General features: G+C 39.6%; 2 protein-coding genes across 2 annotated transcripts; one reads left to right on the top strand and one right to left on the bottom strand.

Annotated features, from left to right (window-relative positions):
• The first annotated feature begins 1,396 nt into the window (after positions 1 to 1,396).
• mlx (MAX dimerization protein MLX) lies at positions 1,397 to 7,678 on the top strand. The gene is made up of 8 exons (XM_069148691.1): positions 1,397 to 1,451; positions 2,260 to 2,296; positions 2,477 to 2,566; positions 3,231 to 3,340; positions 3,439 to 3,541; positions 4,538 to 4,637; positions 5,037 to 5,238; positions 5,362 to 7,678. The coding sequence occupies exons 1-8, from the start codon at positions 1,413 to 1,415 to the stop codon at positions 5,416 to 5,418; spliced, it is 738 nt and encodes a 245-aa protein (XP_069004792.1). The 5' UTR covers positions 1,397 to 1,412; the 3' UTR covers positions 5,419 to 7,678.
• On the bottom strand, positions 7,185 to 11,486 carry psmc3ip (PSMC3 interacting protein). The gene is made up of 8 exons (XM_069148692.1): positions 11,439 to 11,486; positions 10,615 to 10,715; positions 10,436 to 10,525; positions 10,238 to 10,349; positions 9,256 to 9,401; positions 9,090 to 9,143; positions 7,893 to 7,952; positions 7,185 to 7,815 (listed from the first exon to the last, which is right to left on the bottom strand). Exons 1-8 carry the CDS (start codon positions 11,455 to 11,457, stop codon positions 7,759 to 7,761), a joined length of 639 nt encoding a protein of 212 aa, XP_069004793.1. The 5' UTR covers positions 11,458 to 11,486; the 3' UTR covers positions 7,185 to 7,758.
• Between the last annotated feature and the right edge of the window lie 42 nt (positions 11,487 to 11,528).

The raw sequence follows: 11,528 nt of genomic DNA, 5'->3' as shown, positions 1-11,528 counted from the left end.
CTCACACTTTACCATGAAACCACCCACAATACACTAGAGTGATTTATTCTCCTGGGCCCAGCTTCACTTGGGCTTGCGTTACATTTGTTTAGGTGTTTGCTGTTCACGTCACTCCAGATTGTTTTTGTCAGTCAGGTTAAGGTACTTCCAGTGTGATATTGTATTGTCCAACAGTGCCTCCCTGTGTCGAAGCCAAAGAATTTGTCGATCGTGTCATTTGTCATTGCCAGAAATTCAAACAAGAACCAGACAGGTTAACGAGGGAAATAAGCAGGCTGGGAGTGGATGAACATAATTGAAAAAAATATTGAGTTTATAATACAAACCACAGAGCAGCTGCAGGTTTTCCACACAGAATTATGTGAAAAAGCTGCTGCTGAGACACAGATGGATGGATTTTTATGTGCTTGCGTGTTCCTTATTGATGATGAAGTGTTTCATGGTACAAACCTGAACATGACATGCAGATAAGATGATCTATGTCGTTGTAAGTTTCTGTTGTAAGGACCTCACTGTGTTCAGAGGCCTGACGTGACTTATGTTGTTACTTGGAGCTATATATTAATAATGGAAATAAGCTTAAGTGAAAATGAAAGGCAAACAGCGCAATCAGCTGTTGTCAGTTTAGGCACGCCACCTGAAGTAGTAGGGGTGTAGAATCAGAAAGCAGGATATAATAGACCAATTGGAAAGCAGGATAGAATAGACCAATGAGATAGCAGATAGAATAGACCAATGGGAAAGCAGGATATTAATAGACCACTTGGAAAGCAGGATAGAATAGACCAAGCAGAAAGCAGATAGAATAATCCAATTAGAAAGCAGGATAGAATAGACCAAGCAGAAAGCAGATAGAATAATCCAATTAGAAAGCAGGATAGAATAGACCAAGCAGAAAGCAGATAGAATAATCCAATTAGAAAGCAGGATAGAATAGCCCAATCAGAAAGCAGATAAACTACAGTGTGTCTGTGTCCACATGTAAAACGTGAACTGGAGAATAAATTAGGAGCGATAACTACAGGTGATGACTGCTCTGAAGCTGAAACTCGGTGAAACTTTAAATCTATCAGGATAAAGTAGTGTCGTAAACAAGAGGAGCAACTGAAGCCACTTCGCTCCTGAGAGGTTTTAATATCGTGAGACAAATGCAGCAAGGTTTTTATCCTCCTCCCCTGCAGCCACCGGCAGCTCTCGCCGGCCATCAAAGTCAGACGAAGTCAGCCGCAGCGTGATATTGGGTCTAATCTAAAAAAAAAAAAATCAAAACAAAATAAATAAATCAGACCGCCAAAGTTCCCGGATGTGCCGGTCTGGTCCACACTCCGATGCAGCAGGTGGCGCTAACGCACCTTTTTCACTGGATGCCACCCGCAATAAAAAAAAATTATAAAGTTATTTAGCGTTCCAAAATGACGGACCCCACCACGTCTCCTGAAGACCACTGGAAAGTAAGACATTTAACCAAAACCTTCACTCTTTCTGAAATTCATCCGCGGGTCCGGGTGCGGGAGAGCAAAGCGGTGTGAAGCGTCAAACCGCTTGTGTTGTCTTGAAGTTTTGTTCACGTAATGTGGGAACTGGGCTTTGTTAGCTCCGCAACTAGCCACCGTTAGCTTGCTGAAGCTTCAGCGGCTCGTAAAGTAAACAAAGCGCCCTCTGCCCTTTTTTTGAAGGCTCATTTTGCAGATTTAGTGATGAGCAGCGTTATAAAATGATAATAGGAAATGACTTGGCCCACATTGCCTTGACAGGTGATAATCCAGCAAAGCAAGCTGTCTCGCACACAGTTATGGACTTGCAAATAAACACCTCTGCGACATGTCATTTAAAATGGTTAATAAAGCAGTGTCCTTTTTAAAAAAAAAATTATTTTTAAGGATAAAATGTAAGCTTGCTTCAGATTTTAATATAATTAAAGTGTAGGTGAACACGTGTGTCAGTATTTTTCCTGCTGAAATCGTTGGCCCTACTTTGGAAACAACAAATTAGAGGACCATTGTGTTGTGGTGTCCCAGATCAAACAGCACATCTGTGATTGAAGTACTTACTTTGCTCCAGCTTTTCCCTTTTTGTATACTTCAATTTGACAAATCAGGGCAATGCTTTGTAGGGGTTTAGACTGGCTAGTTATTGGTCTTTTGACAACATATATATATATATATATATACAGCACAAATTTCCCCCCTCCTTATCCCAGCCTCTCAGCCTCTATTTTCTCCTTTCTCTATCTTCTGCTGTCCGGTGATGGCTTGGCAGACCGACGGTGCGTTCAGCGACAGTGGCTTTGACCCCAGTGAGTACTCAAGTCACTTCTTACCCTGTCTTTTGTGAAATCATTTAATGTTAAGGTCGTGTGACAGTTGACCTTTCTGGTCTCGGATTATGTAGGTACATCCGAGATGTTTATCAATCTGTCCTCAGTCTTGCAGTGAATATCTTTGACGACTGCTGTCTTTCTCTTCTTTCTTCTGAGGTTTCTTTGCTGAAACTGGCAGAAAGGGCTCCGTGGTGTCCAGGGCCAACAGCATCGGCTCAACAAGTGCCTCTTCAGTACCAAATACAGGTATTGTTTTGTAACGGAGGGGGTTTGATATCGCCGATAGTATTAATAGACCATTTTTATATGTTAGATTGTGACGTAAATATTTGCATGTTTGAATATTTAAAAATTCTAAAAAATAATAGGAATCATTTATATAATTTATAAATTTATAATAATTTATATATCACAGGTCATTAAAAATAAAAGATGAATATTAAAACGCTGAGGCTGCTTTCGCTCATTTTGCTTCCTGCTTCTCATCACTTGTATTGCCCGTAATAATAATAATGAGACTTTCTGTACTCCGATGAAATTGTTATCTGTCACATAATTGCTTGTCTAAGCAATTTTAAAGTGCAATATAGTCACTGCTATGACTTGCCACATCAGTAAATTTTTCCGCTGAGATAATTAGTCCAGTTAAGACTACATTTGTAAGATGGCAGAGCAGCCAACACTGTAATGATTCCAGGGATATAAATCTCACGATTAAACCTATAAATTCTGGTTTCAGGCCAACGAGAACACTTTGATTAATCTTCATTCTGTTAATGACAAACAAAATATTTAATTTAGCATTTTTTTTTCTTTAGCTGAGCCAAAAGATTTGCTGCTGCTGTTTATGGCTCAGAGGCATGGTTTTTTTTTTGTTTGTTTAAATGTTTCTTAATATGTTTCCAAATAGATGATGAAGACAGCGACTACAGGCATGAGACGTCATATAAGGACTCGTATAAAGATCGACGGAGACAAGCGCACACACAAGCTGAGCAAAAGCGTAGGGATGCGATCAAGGTAAGGTGCAGTAGGTCTACACACTTTCTCAAGTTTTGTAGTTCTTTCTTTTTCAGGAGTTACTAATGGCTCTTTTTTTTTTTTTTTTTTAACATTAGAAAGGCTATGATGACCTTCAGTCAATTGTACCAACCTGCCAGCAGCAGTCCGAGTTTGCCGTGGGAGCACAGAAAATCAGCAAGGCGACTGTACTGCAAAAAAGTAAGATGTCGTCAACTGTAAACATGGTTCGTCATTTTGGCTATTTTCAAAGAATACCTTAGATATTATGTAACTTTGCCATTTGAGCAAAGTACCTTTTCAGGTGTACTCTTGAGTTATTTGAGACCCGAGGCCACCCATGCCAGGGCAAATGCATCTATAGATACATAATTTACTAAAGGTCAGATCTTTCTGTCCAGCTCCAGTTTTTAGTTTTTCAATAGAGTGCTGCGTGCTTAAAGTCCCATTGTGTAGGATTTAGACGGATCTATTATCAATTTTGTATAATATTTATAATTATGTTTTTGTGAGTTTTCGGTTACCTGAGACTCTCTTAAACAAAGGAACGGGGGACTGGAGGAGTATTTAATTGGTTAGTCTGCTGTAACTAGATGCCACCAAATCCTACGCACTGCTCCTTTACTTAGTTGAAAATGGTACTAAAACTGGCAGGATTTCTGCTTTTTCATATTTCAGCATCCTTTTCACAGTCACAGTCACATGTGCTCACGTTATACAATAAAAAGGCGTTGGACAAAATATCACGCAGAACACGTATGTCTACTCTTGTTGGGGTTCCTTTTACTAGAAGAAAGAGGAAATAGCAGTAGCACTTTGCACATGTAACACTGCAACTTGTTGGACTTTATTAATGCTGCTTTACTGAGTCCTTTATTATAGGACGTACTGGCCGCTGTATTTTATGTTTTATATTTTTGTTACCCCTTACTTGATACACTTATTAGCATTTCAACTGGTCTCTGTTGTTCTGTTATTGTCTTCTAATTCGGTGTCTGAGGTATGTTTTATGTATGTTTTTAGCTACACATTTTAATTGTGTGTTTTAGATCATTTCCTTTGCACCCTGGTCCTGAGAAACTTGTGGTGGAGGAACAACACCCATGATGATGCTTAACTTTCCTAAATGCACTTAAATCTGTGTGTAATGAAGAAATCCCTGACTGATGCAGACTCTTTCTTTTTTTTATTTTTTAGCAATCGATTACATCCACTTTCTTCATAAAGAAAAGAAGAAGCAAGAAGAAGAAGTTTCCATCCTGAGAAAAGAAGTGATGGCACTTAAGATCATGAAAACGTAAGCGAATGATTTAAACGTTCTCAGCCAGGCTACTTCTTTTTTTTTTTTTTTGCAAACTCAGTCTTCCCTAAACCTTATACAGATACTCGCTTTATTTGCATTTTGAAGTCGTGAATGTTCTGCATCCAGACAGATGGGGAAAAAAAAAAAGGGTTTTAACAGAAATGCTAATCAAGGAAAAAAGGGAGAAAACTGTTGAGTTAGAGCGGCTTTGATGGCAACCCTGCCGCAGTGCTGATAATATTGGATCTAAAGTAGAAATGCAAGGACTTATCATCCTCATCTAGACTTTTAATGCAACCGTGCAAACTAATCTTTTCCAGGGTATCAAAAGAGTCACAGAAGTTCATCATTTCTTTATCAAAGATCCATGTCTGTCTTGTCTTGTCTTATTAGAAACTATGAGCACATAGTGAAGGCCCACCAGAACAACCCGCAGCAGGGAGAGGATCAGGTGTCGGACCAGGTCAAGTTCAACATCTTTCAGAGCATCATGGACTCCCTGTTCCAGTCTTTCAGCAACTCCGTTTCAGTGAGCAGCTTTCAAGAACTGTCCGCCTGCGTTTTCAGCTGGATAGAGGAGCACTGCAAGCCACAGGTAAGGAGCATTTCTGTTGGGACTGTACACAACAAATCCCACGTAGTTCTAATGGTGAGCATCGTTTTATTCATTGTCGGGGTAAATCCAGTTTTTGTGCTGCTTGTTTTTTTTGTTTGCCAGACGCTGCGGGAGTTTGTCGTCGGAGTCCTGCGGCAGCTCAACGGCCAGCTTTATTGATTGAGGGGAAACCTCGGGTTAACTCCCAGAAATTGACTTTGGGCTTACTCCGGCCTCTCCGGGTGGAGTAAAAGCTTCAATCAGCCTCAGGGCACGCCACAGTATTTACACGGACTTCAATACATCAGCGACACCCTGGCTGCAATTGGATTACCTCGTCACGCGCTGTGGGCAGAGATGTAAAAGCTGTATTGGATTGAGCAGTTAAGATGTTTAAAACGGATCTCTTTCTCATGTAGCTCATTTGGCTGCTTTTACTAGGAAATGCAGGGAAAACACGAGAATACAGAAGCCAATGAAATTAGTTCACGTGTTAAGTGTGCATCTAATTGTAGTCCACGTCTGCAGTGACTCGAGTCGCCGCATTCTTGTCAAATTCATAACCGGGAGAGGTCTCATAAGCTAGTCTCTTCTCACAGATTGAATAAACTGATGGCGTAGCGACTGCTGAAACCAAAGGGCTCCTCGGCTTCAGTGCACAAACACAAGAGTCCCTTCTGAACCGTGGCAGACAAATGGGAGAATATTCCCCTGCTGTACTTCTGCAGGGTAACTTATCAGTCCACCTGTGTTCGCGAGAGGACGCATGTTATCACGGAGCGTTGGCTGAAACCAACTCTTTCAGCGTGACAAAACATGCAGCTCACGGAAATGCAGCTGTGACAAGCCGACGAAGGCGGTAAAATCAAAAATGTGACGGGCAGAATCGAGCTCTAATCATTTTGTACATATGTAATAATCGTGCTACAAACGCACCCATCGTGAAGAGATTCTGTTTAAATACAGGCTGTTCTACATGTTTGTTTATTTGGAAGATTATTATTATTATTTTTTTTTTTTTTAAATCGAGTGACTTAAAATCGCATCACTTGAAATATCAGTGGTTTAAATGCCAACAAGATAAATGCTGTTTACATTTGTTGTCAGTGGCGTTCATGATCCGTTAATGTTCATTCCAAACAGTGCAACCGCCAGCACGGCCTTCTTTTGAGTTTTCACCTCCACTTTGAAAACCCTCAGTCTAAACTGCACCGGTCACTGGGTCCTGGTGAAAACCACTCAGATCTCCAGCTGCTCGGTAGGTACTCGACAAAAAACAGGTGTTATTTACGTAGATGTCAAAGCTTAGTGTTCATGATGGCGTTGACCGTTTTGTTTCCGTACAGTGGCTTTGCTGTTGTGGCTTTAATCACAGATTTTGTCTCGCTGCTTTCGATATTCTCCTTTTAATAGGTCTTTTATCAAAGCCATGTACACCTAGTGGCCACAATAGTAGTTACATCTGTAAGATCTAATGCGATCCAATACAACGGCTGAGCCAAAAATTCGACATTTACAAAGGGAATAATGTATAGTTTTGATTTACACTGGCAGAGAGGTATAATTGAACTGTGTTAATATTAATGTTGTAGAGGTGTTTAACAAAACAGGACAGAACATCAGAAACCCGTTGAAATTAAGACCTCCGACTTTGTAAAGGTTGAATTCACGGCTGAACTGAAAACGTTGTATTTTAGTCCATTCGATTTCACAGCTGTAGCCGATACAGTCGCCACTGGTGGATATCACCTTCCAAAAGATGTCAATCTATGTAAATGAATGTATTTATGTTTTTACTTTTAAATTGACCTAAAATACAAATGTGGAAATAAAGTGTGCGAGACGACAGCAGAAAAGGGCAGATGACATAGCTTGGCAGTGCGCTCCGTCCGTGCAGCTAATGAACCTGTAAAACCTCTTTCAAGTTTTGAAGAAAAATTGAGAAGTAAGAGTTTAATTGGGAATTTATTATCGAGCTTCAGCGTCTGAAGTTACTGTCGTGAACATTTAATAGCTTGGCAGTAATATTGAGCAAAGAAACAGAACAGCAGATGATTTAACAGAAGAAACTATCATACACTGTGGCTCATTTATGTTTTCAAAAGAAATGACAGCAGGATGGACATGAACATGTACAAGAACAAAGAATCTAGAGCTAGAGCTTAATAAATAGATCTTTGGCATTTTCACCATATGCTCAGGTTTGATTAAACAGCCTTAAAATGGGAAAAATTAAACCGGCGTTGACTTTAAGGCAACACGAATCCCTCAGTGCTGTCAAACAATGTGGCGCAGTGTTTCAAAAATGACAAAAATGCTTTTTGTATGAATATACTTTTAACTTACGAATGTTGTTTTTCTGGTTCCACGTTTCTGAATTTATAAACGATTTGTTCAAAAAGAAAGGCCATAAATAAAGATCGTGCTGTGGCTCAGGTCACTCTGATGCGTTATCCATTTTCTCAGCAAAGCACCTCACCAGCTTCCATCGATGTCGAAGCTGAACAGTTCTTTTCTTCTTCAAGTACTTGGAAAAACCACCTTGCAGTCCTCATCAGTCTCCACTCCAACTTCATCCTGCAAGAACACAGAACAGGTCGTGATAGAAAGTTTAGGCTTTTGTAAAGTAGATTTTATTTGCTGCCTGAACTCACCAGGAACTCCTTTTTGCTCTTTGGATATCCCTCCAGGATTGAGTTTATCATGTCTGAAGCCTAGCAGGGACAAAGCACAGCAACATTTAAAAACAACTAACCTCTTTAAATCAAAGCAGTACGATCACGAGTGTGAGGAAACTCCTCAACTTCTTCTTCCATGTACTAGCACTTAGAAAACGGACATCACGCTAACAAATATTCAAGGTCCCATGTTGTAACATTTCTGGTGCTTTACACGGAGTCCTAACATCCCGATTCGGAGACGGCAGACGACAACCACCCCAATACTGACAAAATACCAATGGGCCGACTTACCGAGGTACAATGTACACTTTATAGACTTTTAGCTAAGTTAACTAACCGCCCGCCTTTTCTTGCTGCTGACAGGTTCAAAGTGTAATTACACGTTTCTGACTGCGTTATGGAAAGAATTCTGACCATGTGAGATATCTTTAATCAGAAAACAGATAAAATATCGCTCTGCTCTCCACCGGACTCTATTAATGAAAGCGGTGGTCGACATATTAAAGGATGAAATTCGTTTGACGTTTTGGACGTTTAAAATATGAAGAGAAAGTCATACCATAGTATGTCGTTCAAAACGTCATGCTATAGTATGACTTTCTTTTCATAGTTTGGACAACATGCTATATAACTCCACTACGTCATTATATTCAATAAAATTGTTTTGTATTTATTATTCCTGCTTCTGTGTCTGCTCTGTTCACACAAAATACAACACACAATACTATTGATATTTTATTGGACATTTTGGACCACATGCTATACCAAGAAATTTTCATGACAGTTTTGACAACATACTTTAGTTGACTTTTTTATGACATTTTGGACAACATACTAAAGTGTGACTTTTTTCTCATAATTTGGACGACATGCTATAGCATGACTTTTTTTTTTCATAATTTGGACGACATGCTATGAATTTACTTCCTTTTTTTTTTTTTTACATTTAAGTATTAAAATGTTTTTATATTTTGGACAACATACTATACTGAAATTCGATATGCTGTTGTAACGGTACGGAAGTACAAACGGCTTACTTTACCGTGTGTTACACCCCCTTTACTGTGTAAAAACCAAAGGACGTTGTATTCATACAATATGGGGCGTTTAAATACCCGAATTTACAGGAGATATCATTTTAATACTCTTGGATGTAAAAATATACGTTACCAATCTCTTTCTCTTTTTCCACTCTTTGACGTAAACATCTCGCTCTTTATATACCTGTAAATCAAAAATAATTAAATAGTACCTTGCTGTAAAGAATAGGAGGAAAAACTCCCCAACAGTATATTCTCTGAAGGAGGTATGCTGCAGGGGGAAAAAAAACACTCGCCTTCTCTTTCTCTTCTGGTGTGACGTGATTTGTGGCCGACTTGATCTTCTCCAGACGCGCTCCGTACCCAGAACACTCTGCTTTGAGCTCCTGGATCTCCGACACCATTTGGTCTGTTGTGAGGGAGCTGTTCAGCTCCTTCAGCTCTGTCCGCACAGATTCCGCACGTTACACGACATCACCGTCCAAAGAATCGCAGCACAACAAAATTATATTCACGGAGAATGCGGACACGTCTCATTTAAACCTAACACACAAAAGTCATTTTGAGGTACTTGTGCTTTACTTGACCATTTCCATGAAATGATGCTTTATACTTCCACTACATTTTAGAAGGGAAATATTTCACTTTCTACACCACGACATTTATTTGACAGCTTTAGTTCTTATGAAGATGAAGATTTTAAAGACTGGATAATATATCAAGCTTTTTGGCCTTTGACCTCTTGCTAAAATCAACGTGGAGTCTGGGTCATATTTCAGATGTCTACGAGTTGTTAACAGCTCCATCGAACAGTGATTTTTCCCTCTTAACTTCTCACATGGTTTTATGACAACAAATGTTTAAATGAGCCAACATCTCAGCAAAAAATAAATGATCAGAGAAAAAGGAAACAAACTGAAGACAGATTTGTGGACCTGAAGTTTTTTCTTCTACTTTTCTCTCCCAGTAACCCCTCAGGTGTATCTGCTGTCCGTGGATATAAAGTACTTTAAACTAACTCCACTTGCAGCACCACAACAGTTACCATGCTGCGTAAACAATGATGTTTCAGTGTTAAATAACTAATGATGTCATATATAATACATTATCAGTCCGAGGGACCATCGTATTTGTACTTGATTACTTGAACTACATTTTGCTGCTCAGTATTTTTTGCACTGCTGCATCGGTACTTACTACTTTTCTACAGGATCCGAGTACATCTTTCGCTGCTGGAAACAAGTAATATTAACTTGCAGAGATCAGCGGTGTACCCACCTGCATCTAGCTGTCTGCAGCTCTGGGTGAGGGACTGCATCTCTGCACTGAGCTCCGAGATCTGACAGTCCATCGCCTTCAGGTCTGCCTCGTTCACATCTTTGAACTGAGCCTGTGGGAAAGATGAGCAGCAATGACCGGTTTCATCTGAGACGGACAAGATGATACGTGCAGGTGATCCTAGATGAATTCACTAACCTGATCGGCAAAAAAAATCTTTTGCTTGCCGTATATTTTCTCCTTGATCTTGCCCTCTAGAGCGAGCAGCTCCATGGCTTTGACCACTGCCTAGTAGAACAAATACGTAATCCATCATTACCTGTGGGCTTCGTGCCCGCACCACAAAAGCGTCGCACTGATGCATGTGCTCATCTCACCGTTTTTCCCAACCCGTGCTGCTTTTGTAAATTACAGAAGACATCCTGAGCACTGTAGGGACGGTTCTTCTCGTTTAGATAGGCGAAGATGACAGACGCCCCTGGAAATGAATGATTCGATTTTAGATTAGATTTAGACTTTATTAATCCCACAGTGGGGGAAATTCGGTTGCCACAGCAGCATAGAAAAACAATATGACAAAAATCACAAATATGTATAGATATGAGATATAAAAAAAAAATATATATATATATTAGAAAGACAATAAGATTAATGAATAAATACACCCAGACAGACTATATACACACACAAAATATAATAAAATAAAGATAAATAAATACAGTTGACAGCAGGACAATCAGGTTCTACTTTTGGAGCTTGTACCTAAATGTACTACAATACACTTAATATAACTAAAACACGACTACATATCACAACTTAGAGGTTTATGCTGTATTTAATATTATCATTCGGTGGCCTGGAAGCTTTTGTGTCATACATCTTCATTTCCGATACAATTACCTCCTTAAACAGCAACGTTACACACAACATAGGTGATTCATGTAATATTATTATTATTATTATTTTTTAAACAAAGGTGTCATTTTGGAAAAGTGGACGTAATTAAGAGAAACCTGCGAAAAACATTCGGCTCAGCTAACATGAGCTGGGTACGTGCGTAGGTAACGATTTTGGCTAAAACTTTACAACTTATTACGCGCGACATCTAACAAGCGTCGTCATCTCGATACGAGTGAAAGATACGCCGGTTCGCTCTTTTACAACACGAAACCTTCTGACACGACGAGAAGTCTTGACTTACCGTTGTCTTTTTTACTCATTTTCAACCCGTCCACTTTAGCCGTAGCTTTCCAGGTTGAGTTTCGCGCGAAAGATGCGTCACGGAAAAGAT

Source organism: Embiotoca jacksoni, unplaced genomic scaffold (assembly GCF_022577435.1).
Source record: "Embiotoca jacksoni isolate LCO1_2020_lvr unplaced genomic scaffold, fEmbJac1.0.p SCAF_15, whole genome shotgun sequence".
Taxonomy (NCBI): domain Eukaryota; kingdom Metazoa; phylum Chordata; class Actinopteri; family Embiotocidae; genus Embiotoca; species Embiotoca jacksoni.
This window is presented reverse-complemented; position numbering and strand designations above follow the sequence as displayed.

What these genes read in the sequence shown, in the direction of transcription:
- mlx (XM_069148691.1), top strand. Translation starts at nt 1,413, where the DNA reads ATGACGGACCCCACCACGTCTCCTGAAGACCACTGGAAA. An exon ending in AGCGTAGGGATGCGATCAAG is followed by an intron (nt 3,341 to 3,438) that starts GTAAGGTGCAGT and finishes TTTTAACATTAG; the next exon opens with AAAGGCTATGATGACCTTCA. An exon ending in GCACTTAAGATCATGAAAAC is followed by an intron (nt 4,638 to 5,036) that starts GTAAGCGAATGA and finishes TTGTCTTATTAG; the next exon opens with AAACTATGAGCACATAGTGA.
- psmc3ip (XM_069148692.1), bottom strand. An exon ending in AGCACGGGTTGGGAAAAACG is followed by an intron (nt 10,526 to 10,614) that starts GTGAGATGAGCA and finishes TTGTTCTACTAG; the next exon opens with GCAGTGGTCAAAGCCATGGA. An exon ending in AGAGCAAAAAGGAGTTCCTG is followed by an intron (nt 7,816 to 7,892) that starts GTGAGTTCAGGC and finishes GTGTTCTTGCAG; the next exon opens with GATGAAGTTGGAGTGGAGAC.